Source organism: Mycteria americana, chromosome 4 (genome assembly GCF_035582795.1).
Source record: "Mycteria americana isolate JAX WOST 10 ecotype Jacksonville Zoo and Gardens chromosome 4, USCA_MyAme_1.0, whole genome shotgun sequence".
Taxonomy (NCBI): Eukaryota; Metazoa; Chordata; class Aves; order Ciconiiformes; family Ciconiidae; genus Mycteria; species Mycteria americana.
The window spans coordinates 54611206-54638507 of NC_134368.1; the positions used below are offsets into that span (position 1 = coordinate 54611206).

Here is a 27302-nt window from a genome sequence, read left to right on the forward strand (position 1 = left end):
GGTAGCGTGTGTACTTACGGCAAGCATTTGTGGGAATATGATAATCCTGCATTCTTAGAAGTGACTGATTGTGCTACATGTTTCGTGTAACTCTTTCTGTCTCACCAAGTGATAAATTTATTTCACTTGCACAGAAACCACCTGTCAACTTGGGGTCTCAGTAGTACTGCACCCATTTTCAGTATGTTGGTAGGTGTTTCATTGCCAAATCCTACTAGCATGCTTTAGTATTAATATAAGTGTAATGTCTGAAATAGATTTTTTTTTTTTTTTCCTTTTTTTTTTTTATGATGGACACATGAAGGAGAAAGATTTATAAGGATGAATTAAATTACACTTGATTCCGTACTTCTCTGAAAATCTGTGCCCATGCTCTGCATAATATGAAGTTCTTTTTTCACATTAGAGGTACCAAATAGGTAGGTGAGGGGTAAAGCCAGACAGAGAAATTTTGGTTGTAATGTTGCAGAATAGCTTACAAAAAACTTACGAAATTCATACTGATAGACAAGCTGGTGGAAGGCAATGGTTGTGAGGATGTCAGCTCTGTGCTGCCTTGCTGTAGTGGCCTGGGATGTACTGCTTAACTTCCAAAGAAGCAAAGTCATCACCTCCCCCAAAAATATTGGGGGAGCCAGAAATAAAAACTGTAGGAGAGAGAGGCATTGAAAACTCAAAGTTTCCTAAAATGGGGAAGCGCAAAAATAAAAATATCCAAAGTTTTGCTGTGCCTGAGCTTATTCAATAAGGCTGAAAACAGCAGGTAAAATTGTTTCAATAGTTGAGTGTTTTGATAAAAGTAGTCAGATTTTGAAGAAAAAGACTATAAGCATTTCAGGGCATGTTTGGACTTTGGTTATTAATTCTGCTGTTTGTTTGCAGTCTGTGAGCATAAAGTGTTCTTTAAAGTAAAGTTGCCAGTGCTTCCCAGGCCAAACAAAATTTGGCTTCATAGCTTATAGGCCTGACAAAATTTTAAGCAAACAAAAAAACCCCCTCCCTTTGAGCCTGATTGATTTCATACTTGAAGTCTAGCTTAGGAAATAATTAGAAAGAAGACATAATCTTATGTAAATGTGTATATCAGTATGGTATGAATAGCAGAAACTTATTTGGAGTACAGTTTTGTAGCTCTAATAGCACTCACCCTTCTAATGAATACTGTATACAACACCAAGTTGTTTCCATAGCAAAGCACATATGTTGCAGGATTCTGTTTGTGTCTGGGGAAGCTATAATCTCCTGTTTGATGGCGTGGCATGAATATTACCAGTGATTTTATTTATTAAGATGTCTGACAACACAGAAGTCATTTGGTCAGACAGCATCTTTTAGTTTATTAGCTGGAATCTCACTTTCTTGGATAGACTACCAGAGAGTACCCTTATTTTTTAATTAAAAGTAGCATGATTTCTTTTTTGGCTTTTGGTTTAGGGTCTTGGATTTTTTTGCCTGTTTTTTTGTTTTTTGGGGGTTTTTTGGTTTGTTTGTTTGTTTGTTTGTTTTTCCTGTTGAGATTGTGCAGAGATGCCTAAAGGTGTCAGAGGGTTTTTGTTGGAACTGAGGTATGATCTCCATTGATCTCTATTTCATGACCTGGCAAGAAAAAGGTGTGGAGGAAAAAGATGGTCTAAAATGAATGGCTGAGATAGTGAACCTGGAGATGCTTCAGGTGCTGGGTTTCTCTGTACAGAAGTCAATCATGATCCAAGTGATCTCACAGCGATAGCACCCTTGGAGCTGAACTATCCTCATTTGCTGTTGGAGGGCACTCATGGGGTACCCACGAATGCTAGCTACTATGCTAGTCACCCACTCTGAAGATAACAGAGGTTTTATCCCTCTCTGGAATAAAATCCTGATATTACAGGATTCCTCAGTAGTTTGGTAGAGGAAATGAGGGATGGCTGTCTCACTGTCCTGGTTCTGGCTGGGATAGAGTTAATTTTCCTCCTAGTAGATGGTATAGTGCTGTGTTTTGGATTTAGGATGAGAATAATGCTGATAAGACACTGATGGTTTAGTTGTAGCTAAGCAGTGCTTACACTAGGCAAGGACTTTTCATCTTCCCATGCTCTGCCAGGTGCACAAGAAGCTGGGAGGGGAGGGGGCCCAGCCAGGACAGCTGACCCCAGCTGGCCAAAGGGCTATGCCATACCATACAGCATCCTGCTCGGTATAGAAACTGGGGGAGTTGGCCGGGTGGCAGTGATCGCTGCTTGGGGACTGGCTGGGCATCAGTCGGTGGGTGGTGAGTGGTTGTATCACTTGTTCTTCCTGGGTTTTATTCCTCTCTCTTTTTGGTTGTTTTTCTTTTCATTACAATTCGTTATTATTTTTATTATTATAGTATATTTTATTTCAATTATTAAACTGCTCTTATCTCAACCCATGAGTTTTCTTACTCTTGCCCTTCCAATTCTCTCGCCCATCCCACTGGGGGCGGGGGGGAGGGTGAGCAAGCAGCTGCGTGGTGCTTGGTTGCTGACTGGCGTTAAACCACGACACTCACGCTTACTTTTAAGGCATGGGTAAGAAGCTGGATAAGCAGGATAAAAGCCTGGTTTGTCAAACAAATGAACAAAAAAAGTCTGAGCTTTGGTGCATTGGGTGCACAAGGAGTTGAAGATGCGGGGCAGGTGGGGTGTGCATACAGTGCAGCGGTGGCACCTGCCTGGACGGAGGTCTGCGAATAACACATTTGCTGTCAGCCTCTCTTGTCTCTATTGTTGATTTTTTCAGTTATTGAAATAAGTCAAATTGTGGCTGTTACTGTGTGTAAAGTGTACAGTCTAGAATTTATAATAGTTCTCATTTCATTTGTGTTGAGCTGTGGTGTTCTGTTCACCCACCAGGGGGAGACGCTTCTTACAAGATTATATCCCGTTTTAAAAAAAGTTGCCTACAACATCCTAGCTCCATTGCAGTGAGTTATGTTACTATTTGATAGCTAAACTATTACTCTACGCTTATGTGGCATTGCTCACCCCCAAGGAACCCCAAGGCATTTTACAGTCCTGGTATCACATGCAAGCCCATGATGCACGTACAGAAATGGCTTTCACCCACCACTGCCATGCAGTCACTTCTTGGGTGAAAAGTAACAGCTGTTTGTCAAGCACGCTGTAACACTCCACGGCATCTTGAAAGGAAGTGAATAGCACCGTGGCAAATTGAAACTGCTGGGACAATTTAAGAAAGTATAATTACCCAATAAATGCAGCTACACAAACTGGAGTTTGGCCAGGAGACGAACTGTTCTTGTGGAAAGCGCAGCGGGATCTGCGATGGTCAGAAGCGGTTGGGACTTCCAACGTTACGTTTCTACGTGAAATCGCCTCCTCTTTCCTGGCATCTTCAAAACACTGTTGTCGGAGGGCGAGCTGCTGGCGCAGCGGGGACCAGTGGGGCTGGGCACCAGGCACAGCACTGCCAGCACCGTGTCCTGCCTTCCCATGCAGGAGCTGGGCAGGCAGCGTCCTGCTTCACTTGCAGGGGTCCGGCAGGATTGCAGGGGTCCCATGGTGAGCTGGTACAGCTGGTGGCCAGAAAAGCTGGGTTGCGTCTTGGAGAGGAGGGTTTCATTGCGATCGATGACCTTTGTTCCTCCTGGGCTTGGCAGCTGAGTATGAGGATGGGATGGGGAGAGTTTGCAATCGAAGCGTCCAAAGTTTGCAGTCTTAAGTGACCAGTTACTCGCATGTGCCAGTTTCCTTATTCCCAGGGTCTCTCTCAGCCTGATACCACTGGGATATATAATCCCCTTCCAGTAGAGCTGCTCGGGAATGTCAGCATATTCTGCAATACCCACAACTGTCAGTTGCCTAATCCCGAGCCAGCACATGTGTTAAGCACATGCTCCCTTCAGCAGAGGGAACACACTTGGAAGCCAACTGTAAGCATAGAAAAATTGCTCCCCAGGCAACTTTGTTTGAAAAATTCTGCTATTTCCTTGCAGTTGTTTCCGTGTGTTTGGTGGACTTGCATTTACCATCTCTGGAGTTATCCTTAGCATGCTGTCTTGCTGCATTTTTTTTTTCTATTTCCCATTCCCTCGATAACTTTAAAAGCAGAAGAAAATACATGCCTGCTTCTAGGTGTGATTTGACATCCTGTCCTGCATATACTGACAGTTTGGGTCTTTGTCTCCTTCCTTGTGACTTATTCTGTAGAGGTTTACTAAGGAAAATGGGGTAAAATCCAGACTGTATCAGACTGGGGAGTTTGCCCATAGGGTCAAACAGTCTGAAGAGGGGAGGGAAGGAGGGAGGCACTGAGATTTATTGTGCCATCGCAAAATGCGTGTCCTGCCCGTAAGGCCTTGCTCAAGATCCATAAAGGGATGGGCTTGCGGCACTTTCTGTCCTTGTCACCTTTGTTTTTCTGTGTTTCATTTGTAATTACCCTAGCCCCTGTCTCAGTTCTGTTAACCTTACAGGTCACGCTTACCAGGTAAGTTAAGTTGATGGCCCATCGGCTTTGGGAATATTTTTGCATGGAAAAGACAACCAAACTATTGTGTCAGCATCGCCTTGGTTTACAAACTTCTGCAGTTTTGTTTTTAGGGCCATCTCATCCCGATTTGTTTCCTTTGTAGAACAGGAAATTAAAGGCAGGACAAATTATTATAGGAGTTCAAGGGGCTACGTGCCCATTGAGGACCATGGTCTGAACCTGGGGAAGAAACTGGAGTAACGCTACAAGTTCTTAAGGCAAATCCTTATATTTTTGGTAAGGCCTCTGCTAGAAACAGTCCCAAAATATAAACAGTTCCAGTATTTTTCACTGAAGAAGATTGTTAAAGATTGCTCCTCCACGATGCAGTCACCATTCATAAAAACGGAAAGACTTGTCCATAAAAGTGGTATGATTGACAGGTCAAAACACAAAAGCTTCCTGATCCTGGTGTATGGACTGTTATTAATTTTTCATCTAATCTAAATGATTATATCATCATGTGACAGCAAACCACAAGAATTTATTCTTACAAGTTAAGTAATGTGAAGTCACTTAGCCAAGCAAAACCCGTTGTGAAACCAGAGTAATTTATAAATGTCAACCTTAATTTGATGGTACTATGAAATGTAACTCCTGCAGACATGGTAAAAAAATGAATATGTTTCTAAAACTTGAATGTTTATATTTAAGAAAGGGCAGATCATGGTAATGATGCAGAAATGTACCACCTCCTGGTTGGAGGCAGAATGACCTAGTATACCTCACTACAGGATCTGCTGAATAGAAACTCAGCTTTCTGTTACAAATATGACCTTTGACAATTTTCCTGTGATTTGATGTTGCTAAATTCATGTGCTATTGCACCAAGCTGTGCACTTAAATTAATTGCGTACATAAATCAGATAGATGCATGTTCCTTTCTCTAGTTGTTTAAACAGAGGTGAAGAGATTATTTGTCTCTGTGGTTGTTTCACGTCCATCGAGTGGGAATATTCACTGACTTGCAAAATTAGATGCTCGTCATCTTTGATTTCTTAAAAAGCAACTAGCCTGTTGTCACAGGCTGGCTCGCCAGATCAGTTCCCCTTCATTTGCTAGCGCCAGCTCAGAGCAGTGATGTGTCCTGTCCTGTTCAGGTGTACAGGTGTAGGACATCCAAAAATTATGCCTAATATTTGTTCAACAAATGAAAAGTCAATATTCCTCTGGTAAATGCATTCACTATTGAACGTTAACCATCAGCTCCATGAAACTGGCAGATAATCTGCATGTGAGTGAGGCTGGACAGTCGTGCTCTCCGCAGGCATAGTCAAGCTGTCAAGGTCAAAACAGGAGCTAAAAGCAAGGGAGGCAAAATGTTATTGGCGGAAAGCTACCGAATGGGTTTCTAAACTGTCACTCCAGAGAAATGAAACACTATTGTACAGGTCTCTGTTTTCTCTTTCTCCTCGAGGCACGTTTTTGGTAAAAGCGGCACCAGTTGTGCCAGATTTGTGCCGGTATGTGATGTAACAAATCACAAGGAGACAGGCTGAGCGAGCCAAAACCACCGTACTCATTTTAATTAAGATGCTTTACAGCTAGTTTAGCCGGAGCCTTTCCAGTTGAAAGGCTGGTTGCTAGCTCAGGAACTAGCCCCTCAAGTTGCAGGGGTTGTTGAAATTGGGCCGGGGTGGCACCTGTTGTGATTTTCCACGGGGCGCATACCAGCCTTCGCCGGCATTTAAAGACATGATAATGGTTTAATCCTTCCTGTTCTGCCTTTAATCAGCGGCAGGGGTTTAGCTCTGACTGTGCTTCCAAGACTCCGTAGGAAACAAAAGGAAAACTGCTGAACACAGGGGTGGGGGTGGGGGTGGGGTGTTGGTTTTTTTTTTCCTCCCCTCTTGCTTGTCCTGTAGCTTCCTCCATTGAACTTGTGCGATTTCACGCGGCTCTAGGAGTGGATGGAGGATTATATATGGCTAATGTAATGAGCTGACAGCCGAGCTTTTCAGACACGTTGCTTCATCCGGCCATCTGTTTGGTTTGGAGGGAAGAACAGGAAGATTTCTTACTGTACAGATATGTTAAGAAAAGTCAGAAAATTGGACTTATGAAGCTTTATATTTTCCATTTATAATACAGTAGTTTGATAGCAGCGTATAAATCACTGAGCTAGAACACTTAGAGTTAGAACGAAGTTCTGGCACTCCCACCGCTTAAAGTAGCATTGTTATTTATAGATATTACATGAAGTCTGATGTTATGTTTAAGTGAGCGTTAAACAGTTCAGGCTGTTGTATTGTTGCTACGAGAACCTCTGTCAAAGTGACTTTGGCACCGCCGCGTATCCGCCTTTCTCCCTTTGTCTTCCAAACCTTTTGCCAGTGTTTGCAGTTATCCATGTGCTCAGCGATGGAACAGCCTATTGTTAGTCTAACGAGGGCAAAGTCACACTGGGATTTTTGAAAAAGAAAAAAAGCCTGTTCTTTACCTTGCCTAAAATTTTGTTAAATATTAAACTAGCCATACCAAGGAGTTTAGTGAAAGCAAACACTAAGGGTTTGCTAAACTTAAACCTAATAAAGTAGAAAGTTAATAGTTGGGTACAGAGTGTTTTCTGTTTTAGAAAAGCCAGCTATGACAATACACAAGTGCAAATCAATGGTGCTTTAGAAGGTTTAATTGAAGAGAGCGAAGGTGAAGTGAAGCCTGCAAAACGCTGAAATTTGGCCATAGAAATCTTTTCATGACTTGTGGAGAACCTGAACATCTCTGGCACTCAGGGTAGAATAGCTCCTGATGAGGTGTATAATTCCTATAAGTTAGAATTTCTTTTATTTATTTATTGTACTTACTTATTATAATTTATAATTCTTCAGAGCACCCACAAAGGTTGCTGCACCCTGTCTCATTTCATGCCACAAAGGTGGTGCCCAAAAGACATGTGGTGAGATTGTGTCGTGAGGCAGCTGGAGTTCTTTTTCCCTCCCCACTCGGCCATCGTTCGCAATTAAAAATGTGCATGTACCTCGCCAGATCTCGAGTACCAGGGCACCTCCCCAGCACTCTGAGAACAGAGCTGCTGGTGGGATCCAAAGTCATATATGTAAAATGTAAAAGCAAAGTATAAAGCACAAACCACAGGAGGGCTCAAACCGATTGCCAAGAGTCGAGAGGTCTTTGCTTAGATTGAGCGTAATGATTTGTACCTACCTTGCTATTTATTACTGGTGTGCCCTGGTAAAAGCTTCTTATTACAAGGAAAAACACCTGCATAAGTTTTCAGGGCCTGACGTTTTTCTTTAAATCATGTAGTTGCGTTTCCATCTGAAAGGTTTCCAAGGGAATAGGGAGGAGAAAGGAGAGGAGGAGAATGTGGGAATGCTGAGAGTGTCCCCTTCCTCTCTGCTTGCAGAAAAAACACCTTGTCCAGCACAGGACTTAACTTGCTGTTTAAGTAGAAGGGATAGTTAGGAAACATCAATGTTCATTCTAAACAAGAAAACAGACCTAATATTTGAAATTCTGTAGCTACAAGAGGTGGAATATTGTTGGAAAAAAATACTGAGAATTCATACAGATTTTAAGTAGGGAACTAATAGCGGGGTTAAAAAAACCAACCAAACAAAAAACCCCAAACACGAAACAAACAAACAAAACCACAAAAATACCACCACCAACAAAAAAATGCTCCGTGGGTTGCAGTGGAAGTAATGAACCTTTGCTAGAATTACCGCAGTGTTAAAAGCATGTTTCTGGCCTACGGAAAGACACAAGTGGGCAATAAAAGCTGTCCTTAGACTGGTGTTCAGATGGGAATGAGGAAGATAAAAGACTGAGGCAAATCAAGCGTTGAGAAAGGGAGAATGATCTATGGTGAAAAAAAAATCTGGTAGAACAACTGCAGAAGGTTTACAAAGAAACCAGTATAATAAATGTGGTGAAATAGCTATTACTGTACTTCACTGGTGTATTTTCTTTAATAAGAGTATGGATCTAAAGGCAATGGAAGCAGACTGACTCCTCTTCTTTAGGATGAAAAATCTGAACTGAAAGAAACTTGAGTCCACTTCAGAACAGGAATAGAGGGGAATAATACTGTGCAAGACCAACGAGGTCTTAATGTGAATACCAGCAAGGAGAAAAATCCCCCTTGAGAGAATGCTGTGGGGACAAATTGTGAGCATGGGCAGGGAGCTTCCTGGCTTTACACTGGCCCCAAGAGATGGAAGAAGAGAGTGTTTAATAAAATGCTTTAAGGTCTTGCTTTTCAAAGATTTTTGAGCAGAAGGCAACTTTTTCTGTCTTAGTTCTCAGCTGCTGATGGTATCTGCGGTCATCAACTAGGTATTGTTCCCACCATAGTAGACCAAATAGTGACATAAATTTACAGATGACAGGCAAAAAGCCTTTTTTAACTTAGTTTTTGTCCAGTATCCAAAAATATTCTGGCAAATATAGAAGTATCTGAAGGCTTAAGGCTTGCTTGTTATTCCCCTTATTCTGTTTGCATTGTGGCTGTGCTCCCATGGGAGTCCTGCAGCTGCTGGAGGTCTGGGCTTTGAACTTGAGTTCACCAATTTCAGTGGAAGTGGAGTGGATCCATTTGCCTTTGTTGGTCCTCAACACTAAATACCCAGCTTGTTTTTGCTTAGGTCACACCTCTTGCTTAACACAGTACTAATTTGTGTGGTTTATAGTATGGTTCGCTTAAAAGAGAATTTTTGTTTTAATGTAGCGTCATTAATAGACGAAGTTACTTCCCAGACTGATGGACTATCTCCTTCTCTCCTTTTTTAGTGCTTTGAGTAACTCAGAAATGACTGATTTGTCTAACATGTCTGAGAGAAAGTTTATGTAGACAAATCCTGCTCCTGGCCAGTAGTAACTTTAAAGTTGGGTAGTGTTCAGAAAAGCATCATTCATAAAAACAGCGTTAATGAAAGCTGTAATGAGACCAAAGAAAAGGGAATAACTGTACTTTTTTATTTCCCTTTAAGCAAGCAGAAGGACCTTTTTTAACTACACAGTGCAAACAAGAGCTAGCTGGTGTGTCTGAATGGGCTTTGGGATTCAGCAGATAACTCAAACAGAAATTAGCGATATACTAGAAGCTGCGCTGCAATTTGATTTATGGCAAAAGCAGTCTTCAAACAGATTTGGCTTTAGTGTGTGTTTTTGTCTCCTCATGAAATGAGACCTGAAAATTAGAAGGCCATGTGTGATGACAGAGGAGGGAAATGCTATTAATCAAAACCACTTTTGTTCATGTGTTCAAAGACTTTCTGCCACCTTTTCCATTTTTATCTGTTCCTATGTTTTCAGTTTAGCAGGCATTTATAATCTAAAATGAACTACAGTGGCAGAGTGATTTGTTCAAGATAAAGTGCTTTTATGCTGAAATACTTTCTACTCAGGAATGCTAAATGTTTCTAGAATCAAGGTGTTGTTTTTTCAAGATATTGCAAGTTAATTAATTCTACATTAAATATAACCCATAGTCTTGTATTAAAAAAAAAAATAAAAACACAGTAGAAAAAACCCTGTTGAACTGGTATACTTTTTGCTACTTCAGATACTGAAAAGGATCAAAAAATATGTCAGTGTTGAGATTACCTTATTTGAGAAAATTTTATGAACCAGCCAGTTAGACAAAAAAAGATGTATGGCTGTATTGCTTCTTCCTACACAGAAAGTGTAAGCAAAAGTAGCTATTGAGCCCATATCAGTGGATTAATACCAAGCATAATTATAGTACAAAACTATTGGTGTTAAAAAGGATTTCTCTTCCAGCTGCGTTGCCTTAGCCTACAAATACGCATGAGTAGAGGGGGGTTTTGTTAACTAAGTTCACCGTATAGTTGTGATTAAATTGTGTAGTGTGTGGCTATCTTACTTCTGTAAATAGCAAGGGATTGGCATTTCTGTTGAATTTGCTGTGTGTTCACTGTCGCTTAAATTCATCTTCTCTGTAAATTTGTATGCCCCTTCCATTTGAGCAGGGAATGCAATGTTTTACCTGAAAGGTACTCGCAACTTTACTGTAGGGCGGAGGCTGGTCAGCATTACATTAAGGGAGATAACGATAAATAATTTTTCATCTTTTCCCTGGAAGACGATATGAAAGATGGGAGAGGAAGACTAGTGTGAAGATTAAGAGCTCCACAAACTAGGTTTTTTGCAAATACCAATGCCCTGACCTCGTGTTAGAAAGCTGCATCATTGCAACAGAAGCATCATCCTGCGCTGTCCAACATCTCTGTCATTGCTTGGTTGTTTCTCTCTGAGCTTCCACTCGGATCTTCATTTCACTTTTTGATTTACAAGGTTTAGTACGGCTGCACTACAGCCAGGACACCGGCTAAACACTCATGGTTTCTCTTGCCTGTGGTTTCAAACAAAAGGCTATGGAAATCTGGGCTTTTTTAGCATACTTGAAAAAGAATTCTCCACTTCACAGGAATAACTGCTCCCATAAACTCGTGTTGCTGTAGCTTGTACGTTACCAAGGTACATATATCAATAGAGGAGAAAGAAAAGCTGAGGACTGTTTGTTTCTCCATTACCCTTGGCAACAGTATCATCTGTGCCTTTCATTTTTGTAAATGCTTTTTTCGTACTCCGTAAAAGCTTATGTCTATTCTATGACTCTAAAAACCTGAGCACAAATGGGAGTGTGTGGATATATACATTTCTGAAAGCGTCAGGTTTTTATTTCAGTGTCATAACTTTTACAAAGAGGATGTGAAGTGGCCTTTGGAGTGCTTCAGATTGGCAGTATCTAGTGATCTAGACTAGTGTTTAAATTTGATTTAGAAATATGTTTTCCTTATACAGTGCTGTATTTTAAGTTCCTGTACATGTTGTATTGAATGCGTACTCTTGTTTAATCTGTTAGTAATGACATATGATCTATTGCACTTACTGTAAAATGTTTTGAGTAGGTATGACATATTCTCCTGTCTCTGTTCATACACTGATATTCTTGGCTTCAGCTTTTGTATCTAAAGCAAAATAATGCCTTCACAGGTTGTATATTCTTTTGCCTAACTTCTTTAGTATGTTGAAATTTGTCTACTACTTCTACAAGTTAGCCAAAACTATTCTGTGTTATTTCACAGACATTTCATAAAGTAGGTAGGACTTACTTGGTGGGGGAGGAGGGGAAAAATAAGTGGTTTTTAATTTGTTCCTTTAAGTAGGCAAGTATACAGTGGACAAAAATGTTAGGCAAATGTTGCTGGTTGCTTGTATTTCAAAATAATTTACTTGGTACTGAAAGGATGGTCTTCTAAATGCTTCTGGCACTCTTTCTCCAGCTCCTGCCAGTGGATGGACATCAAACAGTATTAAACCACCTGGAACAACTGACCCGAGTGAAAAATTTGCAACAGCACCTCAGCTAAACGAGCAAGACACGTTGGTTCAGAGGGCAGAGCATATTCCTGCAGGAAAGCGTACTCCCATGTGTGCACACTGTAATCAAGTCATTAGGTTTGTATCTGTTCATCCTGTGGGCTCTCTGACAGCAGGGCTTTGTTTTGCTTTCGTGGTTTTTGATTCCTTGATCACAAGTGTTTTAAGGCTCCATTTCAATATTGCAGAACAGTGTTTTCATGCATGGTTTATCTAACGAAACTGAGAATGAGAGTAATAATGGAGGAGGACATTGTGAACTGCTAACAGTCACAGCCTTACAACCTGTTTTACAGAGCACCAGAAAGCTGAGTGGAGTAGAGCAGAAGTAAAACCAAAGAAAAGTAAGCAAGTTAGTTTTCACTTACACACCCATTCCAATAAAATTGAGAAGATTAGCTAGTTGCAAACCAATGAGAGAGTATAGTCTTATAAAGACGAACTTGTCACAAATGTTGGTTTATAAATGAGAATTTCTGATTGAGAAGAGGAAAAATAGCAGGCTCCATCCATATAAGAAAAGCAAGGAACAGAGGTTTAACAATTGCTAGGACTGGATTAATACTCATTTCCTGCAATGTTAGATTTCAAGCTCTTTGGTGGGATCTCTGGCCTTTGGGTATTATGGTAGCTGGTGTCCTTGACTTGTATGACATGGGTAGAAAAGATTAAGCACACAAACACAAGTTTCCCAAATGAGATTAAGTTAAACTCTGCTGAGCCCCTAAGATATCCTATCATTAGCCAGAATTTCATATGGAGGAAGAATTGAATCTGGGTTGCATTGTTTGGTCAGTAATTTCTGACAGTTAGTCATGATTGTCTCATCTGGGGAACTATAACCACTTTTCATGTCAATGTGCAGATCATCCCAATTTTCATCTACCTTGCATTTTATTTCTTCCCTAAAAAATAGAGATTTCCTGGGATTACCTTTGGAAGAAGGGGCAGGCAACTCAGGAGGACTACACGGATGTCATAAGGTTATGCAGGGAGAACATTAGAAGGACCAAAGCCCAACTAGAACTTAATCTGGCTACTGCCATAAAAGACAATTAAAAATATTTCTATAAATGCATTAGCAACCAAAGGGGGGCTAAGGAGAATCTCCATCCTTTATTGGATGTGGGGGGAAACATAGTGACAAAGGATGAGGAAAAGGCTGAGGTACTTAATGCCTTCTTTGCCCCAGTCTTTAATAGTGAGACCAGTTGTTCTCAGGGTACCCAGCCCCCCCTGAGCTGGAAGACAGGGATGGGGAGCAGAATGAAGCCCCCATAAGCCAAGGGGAAATGGTTAGCAACCTGCTACACCACTTAGACACACACAAGTCTATGGGGCTGGATAGGATCCACCCAAGGGTACTGAGGGAGCTGGCAGAAGTGCTCACCAAGCCCCTTTCAATCCTTTACCAGCAGTGCTGGCTAACCGGGGAGGTCCCAGTTGACTGGAGGTTAGCAAATGTGATGCCCACCTACAAGAAGGGCTGGATGAGGATCTGGGGAACTACAGGCCTGTCAGTCTGACCTCGGTGCTGGGGAAGGTTATGGAGCAGATCATCCTGAGTGCCATCATGCGGCATGTACAGGACAACCAGGTGATCAGGCCCAGTCAGCATGGGTTTATGAAAGGCAGGTCCTGCTTGACTAACCTGTTGTCCTTCTATGACAAGGTGACCTGCTTAGTGGGTGAGAGAAAGGCTGTGGATGTTGTCTACCTAGACTTCAGTAAAGCCTTTGACATGGTTTCCCACAGCATTCTCCTGGAGAAACTGGCTGCTCATGGCTTGGACAGGTGTACTCTTCACTGGGTAAAAAACTGCCTGGATGGCCGGGCCCAAAGAGTGGTGGTGAATGGAGTTTACTCCAGTTGGCGGCCGGTCACAAGCGGTGTTCCCCAGGGCTCTGTGTTGGGGCCAGTTCTGTTTAATGTCTTTATCAATGATCTGGATGAGGGGATCGAGTGCACCCTCAGTAAGTTTGCAGATGACACCAAGTTGTGTGGGAGTGTTGATCTGCTTGAGGGTAGGAAGGCTCTGCAGAGGGATCTGGACAGGCTGGATTGATGGGCCAAGGTCAATTGTATGAAGTTCAACAAGGCCAAGTGCAAGGTCCTGCACTTGGGTCACAACAACCCCATGCAACGCTACAGGCTTGGGGAAGAGTGGCTGGAAAGCTGCCTGGTGGAAAAGGATCTGGGAGTGTTGGTTGGCAGCTGGCTGAACATGAGCTGGCAGTGTGCCCAGGTGGCCCAAAAGGCCAATAGCATCCTGGCTTGTATCAGAAATAGTGTGGCCAGCAGGAGTAGGGAAGTGATCGTGCCCCTGTACTCGGCACTGGTGAGGCTGCACCTCGAATACTGTGTTCAGTTTTGGGCCCCTCAGTACAAGAAGGACATTGAGGTGCTGGAGTGTGTCCAGAGAAGGGCAACGAAGCTGGTGAAGGGTCTAGAGCACAAGTCTGATGAGGAGCGGCTGAGGGAACTGGGGTTGTTTAGCCTGGAGAAAAGGAGGCTTGGGGAGATCTTATTGCTCTCTCCAACTACCTGAAAGGAGGTTGTAGAGAGGTGGGGGTCGGTCTCTTCTCCCAGGTAACAAGTGATAGGACAAGAGGAAATGGCCTCAAGTGGTGCCAGGGGAGGTTTAGACTGGATATTAGGAAAAATTTCTTCCCCGAAAGGGTTATCAAGCATTGGACCAGGCTGCCCAGGGAAGTGGTTGAGTCACCATCCCTGGAGGTATTTAAAAGACATGTAGGTGTGGTGCTTAGGTACATGGTTTAGTGGTGGACTTGGCAGTGCTAGGTTGACGGTTGGACTTGATGATCTTAAGGGTCTTTTCCAACCTAAATTATTCTATGATTCTATGACTGGAAGAAATGTATTCTTTTAAAATGTTTTCTTCTTGTTTGTTCAGTCATCTGTGTTGTTGAACTACAAGGGGAAAGTAATGCATTGTAATATTTCTTCTTTATTTGTCTGTGTCCTGTGTTTTCAGTGAACAAAATAGGAGAGCCTGCACTGTGTTTCACTGCAGCTAGAGAGACTTGTTTGATTAGAAAACATGAGCTCTGAAAAAATGAGGAGCTCTATGAGCTGTATAAATTTCATTCAGTATAATAGAAAATCAGCCTTTCCACCATGGCTTTTTACAGCCTCTTGAGCCCTGGCTTGGGTTCTGCATCAGAAGATGCAGCTAACTCAAATCACTTGATCTCTAGGGGTGAATCGAGTCCAGCTTGTTTACTTCCATTAGATTTTTGTTCGGATAGTTCACTACCAGTTCAGTTAACATCAGGTTAAATTTTGAGGACTCTTTGCTACCCGATCTGTGATGTTTTGGAGAAGTTTTTCCTACTTTCATTGTATATGTCAAGGAAATAAAAATATATGATCTGAATCCCCTTGAAGCAATAGAAAAAACTTATACAAATTCCCAACACAGGTGTACATCTTTTCTAATCCAGATATTTTGCTTCACCGCAAAATAGAAGATTAATATCAAAAAGGTCTACACACTTTTTGGATGAGATTCATCTGATTCGTTGAACAGTTTGGCCTATATAACCATCCTGTCTGTCTTTAGTATTCTGACTTTTTTGTTCCCTGGGCAGTGGAGAGCTTTGGATTTGTGTCTGGTAAATAATAGGCAAGCAACTATGCGCTTTCCTTTTTCATACCATCATTTCAGTTAAAAAATAAATACGAACGTAGCAAATCCACTCTATGCTGCATCTTTCATGCAAGAAACTTCAGTGCTTTTTGCAGCACCTGTGGTTTAGCAGGGTTCACTGATGCTCTGTGCCGTGGGGTCTCACAGCACAGTCCACAGATCACTCCTGAGCAGCCAACCTCTCCTCTAGGCCCTTAAATCACTTGCTGCTGCTCCCGGCTTTGATCGCATTAAGAAGGAGATGAGCTGCCGCCCTGTAAGTAGGGGAGCGTATTGGTCCATAGCGCAACCTTTGCTCCCTAGTGGCTGCATGAGGAGAAACTGCGGAGCCCTATTTGACAGTACTTAAGCCATTGTCACCTATTGTAAGTGACACCTCTTCATGAATAGTAACTGATACCCACATCTAACTTCTTTGTAATTTGCTGGTGGTGTTTACATCCTTATATTTCTTCATATGTTAAATGCCACTTCAATTATTAAAAGCAAGCATTGTTTCATTTGAGGATGAGTTGACATGCATTAATCAATGCCAAATATGCCTCCTGTTCACAGCATACAGTGGATTTGAAAGATTGCAATGGCATTCTGAATTCAAGTTTTAGCATAATTACAGCTCATGCCCTTGGTGGTAGCATTACCTATGAAAAGGTAGGAGGAGGATCAAGTAACATTGCATTGTACATCTGTTTTGAAGCCAAAATGTGTTGTGGAGTTGGTTACTTTACACTCAGGTATAGAATAACCATGGCTGGTTGAGCCAAAACCATTTCTTAGAGACATCTTATAACTTTTTAATGTATCTTTAATTATTCATATAGTGATTGTCTGAAGATTCTAGTTTTTTCCAAAGCTTCATTAAGTAAGCTTTTCTTTCCATGTCTAAAAGAATCAAAGCTGGAGGCAAACTAAATTTCCCATGATCTACTTGCTGTGACGGTCTGACAAACTTCTGACATTCCCCGATGAAGACTTCCAGTTCCTGGGCCGTCTTACCGAGTGCTGCAGTGCAGAGTTGGCTCTTCCTTTGAAGTCCAAATGTGGTTTCCCTGGATCTCCATTGAGAATGTACTCTTTGGCGTGTCTGCTTGTGAATGACGATTTGCCTTTGTCACCTTTTCATACAGCTTAATTGTTTTTAAAGGCAAGAGGGAAAAAGTATGAATGGTGCTTCCCTTCAGCATCTCCTATACAGAAATTATATACAGTGGCATTTTCAAGTGAGGATACAAAGAAACTTCCCAGAGTGTAGACTGCCGTATGGCTAACTGTAAAGTGAGCGGCCTACTTAGCAGATGTGGAAATCCTTTTGATCTCTCTACCACCAAATTTCAGTTCTGGCTTGCTATCATAATAAAAGCCACATGAGGAGCTAGATTATTGGCATACTAATACATCATGACCATACTGATAAAGTTATATTTAGTTACAAGGGGAAAGATAGTGAAATTACGCTTATATTCCATATATGTTATTTACTTCTCCTTCCAGTTTGCCCCTATATCATTGCTACATGCAGGACCCAGATGTTTTAGGTGGCTACCAAATTTAGGTACCTGGTGATCCTTTGGGGCATAAGATTCTGTAAATACTGTTCTAAATACATCAGAATCTCTTGTAAAAACCCAACCAAACAAAAAACCCAACACAACTGTTTGCCTCTGTCTGTGAGTTTGGTTCATGTGGTCTAGATGGTGATGTTGGAAATTGGTTCAGAAACCCTTAGCATGTCCAAGAAGCCTGGCATAGAGGCACATTCATAGCCAACCGTTGCTAGTTGGATCATCCCATATCTTTGGATGGAAGGAACGTGGGTCTTTAGCACCACCTTTCAAAGTATGTTCAAGTTGACAGAGGCATGTGGGATTTTTTAGTTGTTTTTTGTTTATAAATTGAGAAGGAAGGGTGAAGCCATCTGCAGCCATCTTCCTAGCATTTCATGCCCTAGCTACTTCCCATCAGGTTGCATGAGTGTGGGCATGTGGCCCCCTTACTCAAATTGGGGCTTTAAACTCCTTTTCAGATGAATAGAGCACATAAATACCTTTCATTACTGGAAGCTATCATTTCAATCGCAAAAGTATGCAGAGACCAGGAACACCTCCAAGTTCTGAATATCACGTTTCAGTGTATTTTGCGTGGCAGGTGTTTGGTTTTGTTTTTTTTTTTTTCTTTCTTCCATGTGCTTTGGGGCAGCTTTTAAGTCGCTGGTATCATTAAGCTCCAGCGTCAGCTTGACATGTTTAAACTACGGCCTGATTAAAAGTAAAATTGTATTTAGAAAGCGTTCTTCTGGACACGTGTGCAGGGAGCCAGCCCGCTAATGGAACACCTCGGAGACATTGTGCAGGGCACGGCCACAGCTGTCTGGGGACTTTGGGAAAGAAACTCTGTAGATGCACTCTCGGGCTGTTCCCCATCCGTCTGGGTTCCTGCGCGCTGTCCTGAATGGCTAACCTCAACTTGTCAGAGCTGTAAACTCTGGAGAGCTAAATGCAGCAGATGTTGTAAAAATTCCTTCCCCTCCCGTCGTTAGTGTACTTTCTTTCCATTGCAGAGCTAACCGAGCCTATCGTTTCAGTGCAGATGGCCAGAAACTCAATCCTACCTGGAGCCGGGAGAGCCTCTTCGGTGTCAGCCCTGCGTTAATGAATCTGTTAAATTAGCCTGTGCTGACACGGTGCACTGAGAGCACTTTGTTGTACATGAGGGCTTGTATTGTTTGATCAGTACATAACTGAAAGGGCATTGATGTAAAAAGGTGCTTGTAGGGCGGCGGGAGGGTATCGGGTTAGGTCAGTGTTTGCACTGCTCAGGCATCCACTGGGAGCGGGGGCCAGAGAGCTGCGCTCGAGCCCCGCTCCCTCCTTAAAGGGCTACGAGCTGCTCTCCAGGAACCCTTTTTCACTGCTTTCTTTCCAGTAATCAGAGGTGAGTAGAAGAAACTGTTGCAGATTAAGTATGTTCATCATCTCAGAGGGTGTGAGAATTGTCCTAAATGTGTTTGAGTCCCTTATTTTTGACTTCTCATCCTGTTGAAAATACGTAGCATCTCCAGAGAAAATGTAGAACAGAAAATAATTACCCTCTACTCTCAATGAAGTTACTCTCAATGAAGTTGCTCTCTGTCCTCTGCCCGCTTATGTTCCCATCTTGCAGTCAGTATAACCCTGGAAACAAATTTCAAGGTTTTTTTTTTTCCTCTATTGCTGTCGCTTTGTTCATATGAGAATCTTATCTTACACAAAAATGTTCGTGTATCTTACTCGATTTAAAAAAAAATGTTTAGCAACAGGGTGGTGATATTAGTACCTTACACTTTTTTTGCAGTGAAATATTAGATAAAAAAAAAGTGATGCATTGCTGAAAGAATGGCATCTCTATTGGTATTGCAAAAATGGGAAATCTGGTGAGGGAGATGAACTTGAACCACAAAGTTCACCTGAAACCTAAATTCTGGAAGGTTGAGTGTTGGTGGGACCTAGGATGCACCTCATTAAAGTAAATAAGTTCATTAAAGGTAGTAGCATGCTGAGTATGTTTTCAAATGAATGCAGATACAATGGCATATGCCTGGGATTTATCAGTTACAAACTGAGAAGTTTTGTTGACTGCGAAACGGACAGTTTCATCTTGTCTATTAACCTTGTTGCATTAGCCAGACAAATGCTATAAAAACATCATTATTTTGTGTTTGCAAATAGTAGAGGAGGCTCTGTATTTGGAGAAAATGGTCGTATTTTAACTAACTTATGGAGGAGGAAACAAAACCCCAACAACAAAAATAACCCTCAACAAGTGGGATCGGTTATCCTGTAACAAATTTGTTGGATAAGGACAGCGATTGAATTTTTGTCTCACAAGAAACTGGTGTTATTGGCTTTTAATGGAGTCAAGTCTACTTGAACATTTGTGGCCTCGATACAAATGCACACTGAAAGAGAGCTGATTGTATCACTGAGTCAAACATCTCTTTGCAATAGATGGAAATAGGTGGGAACATAGGGAACATCCTTCTCCTTCTCTTCCCTAGTAGCCGCCACTTCAGCACTGTATTTAATGTAGTTCTAAAATAAGATTTCTGAAATACAGTGAAACGAAGAGAATTAGTCTTTATTGTGCTCAGGTGTTTCTGGGAGATAGTTCAATGGGAATAGTTCTAGTCAATACTTGATGCTTTCTTAGAGCCCGTAGGAGGAAAGAGGGGTGGAGCAGTATAAGTTTGTGAACTGTGTAGTAATGGCACAGAGGTATCGCAGGTTAAGCCTATTAACAGCTTTTGCAGAAGCCAACCCAGGGGCATTTGCTGACAAAATTTCTTCTTTCTAAACAGAGGACCTTTCTTGGTGGCTTTGGGGAAGTCGTGGCATCCAGAGGAATTTAATTGTGCTCATTGCAAAACCTCCATGGCTTACATTGGATTTGTGGAAGAGAAAGGGGCGCTGTATTGCGAGGTCTGCTATGAGAAATTCTTCGCCCCTGAGTGTTCAAAGTGCCAAAGGAAGATCCTTGGAGTAAGTGACCAGCAAGTGGCCTGTTTTTCCGTGGGAACAATAACCACAGTGTTCAGTGCTTCTCTGTAATAAAATTCCCTTTTATCTGGCCCAATCTGCATTCCTCCAAACATACTCTGACATACCTTTTCAGCTCCCATCACTGACAAAATATGTTTTTGGCTCTTCTGGTGTTGAGCCTTTTCAGTCTCTTTGAGAAAAGGTGCTGTAGTCTCCTTGGCTCTTTCAGCTCCTGTTTTTATGAAGCTGTTCTGTAGCTGTTGATTACTAAATTTTCTTGAGCAAAATGCTTTTAATTGGCAGCGTTTTACGAAATTGGAGGACGGTAGGGGAAGAAAAATAAATACTCCTCCTTAACTAAGCTGAGCGCTGGGGAACACGCTGGTTGGCTAGATGTGAAGTACTGAAATATTCCCAGTGGTAATGTAGATAGAAAGATGCATTATCCTACTCTGCACGAATATTGCTAATTTGAGCCCATCAGCTGATCGTCCACCGCTTTACTGCAGACAGCAATGTGTCTGGACTCTTGTGTAACTGGGGTCATGCAGGGCTCTGGCAGCACAATTCTCAAGTCATATTTGGCACTATAGCGTCTTCCAAAACAACACAGACCACTCATAATTTTCTGTGTGATGTCTTCTAATTAACTATTCACAGACTTGAAGAAACGTTGGAGATGCTGCTTTTCTTATTTCAGGGGACTGTTGTGGGTGAGATCCTAATTAAAATGGAAAAGGTGAACAAATGAGTTGTTGAATCTGTCCAACTCTACACTGAACCTTCCAAAAAATGAAAGGTTGCTTATGACAAATAAGGAGATGTACCATAAATAAAGCACGTCATTAAGTTTAACATCAGAAGAAATTGCGTGCACAACCCATTTTCAAAGTAGCAGTAGGAAACAAAGTGTTCTTGAAATGAATCAAGTGTGGAGGCATGGTCACCGCAATCTAGTCATCACATCAAAATAATGTGTTAATAACACTTTTTCTAATCCCCACAGGAAGTAATAAATGCTTTGAAACAAACTTGGCACGTTTCCTGCTTCGTGTGTGTGGCCTGTCATAACCCCATCCGCAATAATGTCTTCCACTTAGAAGACGGTGATCCCTACTGTGAGACGGGTAAGAAGCAACACAACCAGAGTTTACTGCAGCTGTGCGGGGAAGCAGAGCTTAACAAGGCTGGAAAAAATAATAATTCCTTTTTCTCAAGCTTCACTTCAGAAGAAGTGTCCCAGCAAATTCATGTAACTTTGATGTGTCAATTCAAAGCAGCGACAAATGCTGTAGAGACTTTGAGGTTGCAGTAGGAGAAGTTGGTGAGAATTTCTTCATTGGCTTCAGCGGGAGCAGGCTTCTTGTCACTGTTCTACGTGCTGTTCCTGCTAAGCCCTCAGCTGTAGGTATCAGTGGTACAGCAAAGTTAATTTTAGGGTGACTTACTTTCTGGTTGGCTTTAAAATAATCTGGAGTTGATGTAAATCTGCTTATTTACTAAACAAGCAAATGCCAGTGGTGTAATGTGTTTTACTCTGAATAACCTTATTCACAGCCAGGAGGGACTTCCAAGAGTAAGAAGTCTGCCCAGGAAGTTTTGTGCAGGATCAGGGATAACATCTGTGGAACATAGGCTTGGGATAAAAAACCCAGGCTGTCAGGGGAAAAATACAGTGATACGATTATAGCACTGGAAGGCCTCACGAGCAATATTACGTGAAAGATGCAGCTTAGAAGTTCAGAAGGGTTCTGGTTTGGTTTTTAGCACTTCCAGCTAATCGTATCTTTTTGATTAATATGAACAGGTTTTATTTATGTTGGTTTCCTAGTTTGCTTAAAACTGACCATGTACCCTTGTGGGCTAGGAAAGAAATAGATAGTATTTGTAAAAACAATTGCCACAAAATGGAAAAGAAACAAAATTGTATCAAAATGGTCTATTTTCACACTGCATGCTGTTTACATCCATGTTAGAACCATCAGTCGGACCTTTTCTGTGTTTTTCCTTCTACTCTAAGGAGCGTTATAGTTTAACTAGAGGTGGAAGTGGATGACCAGGAAGAGATTTAGCATGAAATCCTAGTGACCTGTTTGGAGCTAAGATTTCCTTCTGGGTTGATCCCACAGTTGTTTGCAGCGGGTGCCATGGAGAGTGCTAGGTACTGAAAGGATGAGGAAAACAGGCAAAATTAACCCAAAATTTCTCTGTCGGAGTGGCTTTAATGAGGTGTTGGCAGATATGAAAGGACGCAGTAGGTTATTGCTAACTGAGTGACACAAGTAGGGTAACGTGTTGCTCCTATTGGATTTGTGGCGCAGCAGAGGAAATGGATATATGAGCAGCATCTTCCAGTGTGACAGCACGGTGAAATTTCATCCTGAAGCAATCTGAAGCCCCTAATCTTGGAACCATTTGATGATTCAAAAATAGTACTGGAGGAATCGATAACTCCCCTTTGGGTGGAAAGCTCGTGACTGGGTTTGTTCTGCTAATATTGAATTCTTGTTCCTGCCACCAAACGACCCGTATGTTGTGTGGCGCATTGATTTGTGCTACTGTTACAACTCCCTCGCACAAATGCGCACTTTTCTATACTGTGAGCAGGAAACACTGGGATAAAATGTCAAGAATATTATACTTCTCGCAAAGTTTATTTCCGAGATAACTTGTGCTAGCAACTTTCTAATGTAGACACATTCTGTGAGGTGTTATTGGCAGTGATACGTTGTAATGACTCTGGCTCTCTAACTAGATGTTAATTTGAGATATATTCATTCTTCAAAGACTTTCCAGTCCAGCTGGAGTTAAGAGTCTATGACTAATTTTACAGAAATAAGGAGTAAATGTCATTGCCAACTTTCCTTCTTCCTAGTGCAAAGAAGGGTTCTAATTTTAAATCTGTATTTGAAATTACAACAGCATCGGCTATTAGTATTAAGGGGGTTTAATCTACAAAATGTTCTGGTTTGGGATATCTGCTAAAATTAAATTAAAAGTGCAGATATCTACAACTTTGATTTTTTTTTTTTTTTTTTTTTTTTAAATGCAGAGTTAGTAACCTAGTTTTGAAAATGCTGTGTGCAGGAAGCATTGATATGTGACTGTATTGAGAAGTCTGCCTTGGAAGGCTTCTGTGCTATCACAATTTAAGCATGCAAAAGCAAAAGAAAGCTGATGCCCTTCATCCTGCCTTACCTATTGCCCTTTCTTCAGAAGCAAAGCCAATAAACTTATCAACACAAACCACAGGCCAACTTACAAAAGACTTTAACTACTGGCACCAGGAAAATATCAGTAAAAGATTCTGTATGAACACAAATGCAAAGAGCTGAAACAGTATGGTCATGAGACCGTGTCCTTTGGGGGGTTTTGGACAGAGGTGTTCGACCATTTGACATTTTTATTGTCTATCTTCTGCTTAAATACTTGCAAATTCATGCCAGTAGTATGGATTAGTGAAGGTGATCGGTGAAGCTGTGTCTTGCCACTGGCAGCCATCAAGGGCTTTGCTTTTCCAGACCACTTGTGTTCCCTGTTCTGCTGAGATGCCTCCTGTGATGATGCTTTTTGAGGTCATCATACAAAACACTGTCTTACTAAACAGGACTCTTCCCTTGGGCTTCACACGTGATAAGCCTCTGTTGGCTCTGCTGCAGTAAGCGCTAGAGCGTCAGCAGATGTATATAATCTAGTAGAGAAACAAAATCTCCTTGTACCCCACTTGTTGCTCCCTGAAAACAACCCCTGACATCTAATTTCCTTGTCAGAGAGTGTTGCTATTGAGGAAGCAGTCCAAAGCTTCATTATGGTTGTCACTCTATAGTTCATCTTATGAAGACGTAATGTTGTATGACATTATGTGTTTGGCATGGCAGCATGCTGATCCCAAATTCGCTTCCATTATAGCACTAATGCTGTTGTCTTCTGTGCAGGAAAAAAACATTTCCTTCTTAGAATGGGGTGTTTGAGAGCTGAAATAAGTGGAAAAGACCAGACAACTTGGGGTGAAATTTAGGTCTGCAGAGGTGGGCAGCAGAGGGCTGTGGTGACTTGTAGCCCCTGAGATGGCTCTACACACAGAGAGGCGAGTTTCACACACCGAGACCGTGGGGATGGGGGTGGGTGTCAGTGCCTCCCACCCAACTTTATACATGTATTTTATCCTGCTAGTCTGCACTTCTCTATCTTTTTCAAGCTCTGCAGTCGGTGGGGAATATGAACAGTTCTGTGCCCTTGGCTTTCGTCCCTGCTCTCTGAGACTGCTGGAGGAGCTTTGCTCGGCTGACTCCAGGGGAGCTTCCAGAGGCACCAAGTCAATCCGGTGCCTAACAGTGAATGGTGCAAATACCCTTCAGTGATTCCAGTCACTAATAACCATCCTGACACCCTACTGATACTTTTGTTAAATGCATTAAATATATTGCCTAAAGCCTCTGGTTTGTTTTTGGTTTGGGTTTTTTGTGGGTTGGTTGGTTGGTTGGTTTTGCTGCCCCCTTTTTTTTTTTTAAGCCATGTAATAAACTCCAGTGACTACAAAACTATTCTGACTTGACCCAAATTGCTAGACTCTGTTTAGGACAGAAGCCTAATGATTGCGTGATTTTGTGTAGTGCAGTCTGGGGCAAATATTGTGCCAGAATGTAGGCAGGAGTTCGTTACTCACTGAGGAGGTCTGTCGTGTGAACTGCCAGGGTATGCTGTCAAGGCAGAGCCGCAGAGAAGGTAAGGAGCACGAAGAGCCTCTGTGGGTGCTGTGCAAGGAGTGCGTTTCCCCCCCAGGAGCACACTATTGATCTCAAGGAAATGAAACACCAGGAAGATGGAAGCATTGCTCACTTGGAAGGATAACGAAGGGGATGAGAACTGAATTAGCGAGGAAAGGAGGGCATCCCAGTCTTTCGATCTAGGAGCTCTTTATTCAGTGTACCCAGTATTACGAAACTGGACAAGCGCAAACCCACTGCCATTGAAAGAAAAGCACAAAGGTTTCAAAGGGTCAGTCTCGCTTTTATGCATATGCTTCATCTTTAAAATCTGTTTGTATTTGTTTGCAGATTACTATGCCCTCTTCGGTACTATGTGCCATGGCTGTGAATTCCCCATTGAAGCTGGAGACAGGTTTCTCGAAGCCCTGGGCCACACTTGGCATGATACTTGCTTTGTATGCTCCGTAAGTAAAGCTAGTCCACATTTTAAACAAACCCATGGCAGCAGTGCTTGTGCTAACCTGACCGATGTGGGAGTTAACAGCTACAACCTCTTTCAGTCCTCTGAGCCCAAACAAAAAGCACTTTCCCAGTTATTTGGAAGGTGTGTAGCTATTGTGAGCCTTTGGCACCGGTCCAGAGGAGCTGGCCTGGACTGCAGCCATGTGTCCTAGCATTTAACCCTTGACGTTTACTTCCTCGGAGCAAGCGTTGAAGGCCATGCAGGAACGGGCTGCGTTTCTAAAGTAGCAAGAGTGTTTTTGACATAAAGACACTGTAGCCAAAGTATCACCTGCTAATACTGTATGACCCAAAAAAAAGGCCCTAATCCTAATGATTCAATATCTTTTAAAATGCTGAACCTAACTCTGCTCCGAGTTAAGAACCTGTGGACTTAAAGAAAGGAAGGTTATGCTTACATCAACCATTAATATTACATCAAAAAGAGTATCCCTAAGAAAAAGGTAATAATTCTTATTCTTTGAATATATTTGTGCATAGAACAATGCCATGATTTGGCATTCTGCATAATGTATGGTGTAATTCGTCCATCTGAATTGGGTGATCTTTTCTTTTTTATCCCATTTCAGGTATGTAGTGACAGTTTGGAGGGTCAGACTTTCTTCTCCAAGAAGGACAAGCCACTGTGCAAGAAACATGCTCACTCTATCAACATCTGATGCTTGGAGCTCATCTTGTGTAACAAATGTACTGAGCAGAAAGAAAGGTTAAAATGTCCGTGTTCACTAATTCGTTAAAATTATTTATATATCATTTTCTAGAATGGAAGAGAAATGTGGAAAATTGCGGAGGGGGTTGTACAGTAATTTTTAAAGTGTTTATCAGTTAGGGTTTTGCTTCATAAAAAGATAGGAATTGGGAATTGCACCCAAGCCAAACGATTAGAGTGCCTTTACCTCTGCACTTGGCACATTACTGTATTCGTTTCATGATTTTATGACCACATTTATATCTGCTTCAGTATGAGAAGTGAAACATCTATAAAAATAAATACCTGATATTAGAAGTCTTGGTTTTGCTGCTGTTCAACAAATAAAAGGAGATTGGCTTCAGCGGTCCAGATCACTTCATTGCGCTGATGTTTTTTAAAGTGTGTCTAGAAGTATTGCAGCTAAACTCCATTAAAAGGAACTCAAAGCAAGGATAAGATTACACGGAATATATAGTTCAACAACTGATATTTTTATCTGATACTCGTATACATGAAGCCTCTTGCACAATTACATGTACCTATGCCTTTGCAGTTAAATCTCTAATGGGTCTGCAAAGGACAGAGGTTTTTATAAAGCAGTTAAGTGGGGCGGTGGCTATGCTGGTGAACAAGAATAGCTTAGAAGATGCCACTTAAAAGAAAACATAAATGGGATACTCTTCCTTAACTAATGTGCTACCAGAACACTAGCCAAAAAAACCTGCTAGTGAAGGTGTGTTTGACAGGATGGAAATGTCAGATCAGATCTTAAAAAGAAGGGAGCAGGGAGTTACACTCTTATGTTCACAGTTCAGTTTTTGGATAGTTTTAAGAGCTTTGGAAAGGGGAAATTGCACTGAATCTGCAGGTAACGGTGTTTTATATCCAGAATGTGAGACCCTGGTGTTGAATGAGGGAAACTGCTGAAGTGCAACTGAGGACGTTGTTTTTCTCTCAGTACATTCTTTACCATGTAGCTCATGAATATGTGTATTGGTGGTGTGCCAGGTAGTGTACTTAAAACTTTCTTTCTTGCTCAGCTGTTATGATTTTTATTAGTTTAGGTTTTATTTCTCTCTTTTCCTCCAGATGTAGGGAATATATTGGTGAATAATATAATATTGAGTTAGGCAGCTCAGTATCTCTCGGTTCTTGTAAGGGAGCAGAGAGACGATGCTGTCGTTACGCGTTTACTGCGAGCCAGGAGACGTAGCCAATTCTGTGGCTTGATGTGAATTTCCCCTCCGTACAGAGAGTCAGCGCAAGACCTGTGCACCAGCAAAGTCCCCCTTAGCTTCAAACTGGGGCTTAAGTGGTGTGGAGCAATTGTAGGCAGA

The 27302-nt window shown here is 41.8% G+C and overlaps 1 protein-coding gene across 7 annotated transcripts in view; it reads left to right on the forward strand.

Moving 5' to 3' along the window:
* PDLIM5 (PDZ and LIM domain 5) overlaps nucleotides 1–26336 on the forward strand; it is a 126094-nt gene extending 99758 nt beyond the window's left edge. For all 7 annotated transcript variants that reach the window (XM_075500583.1, XM_075500586.1, XM_075500587.1 and 4 more), the window contains 5 exons: nucleotides 11763–11937; nucleotides 19863–20043; nucleotides 21050–21170; nucleotides 25101–25216; nucleotides 25844–26336. In XM_075500583.1, the coding sequence (XP_075356698.1) occupies nucleotides 11763–11937; nucleotides 19863–20043; nucleotides 21050–21170; nucleotides 25101–25216; nucleotides 25844–25933 (683 nt within the window). In that variant the 3' untranslated portion in view covers nucleotides 25934–26336. The remainder of the gene's footprint in view (nucleotides 1–11762; nucleotides 11938–19862; nucleotides 20044–21049; nucleotides 21171–25100; nucleotides 25217–25843) is intronic.
* Nucleotides 26337–27302: the final 966 nt, after the last annotated feature.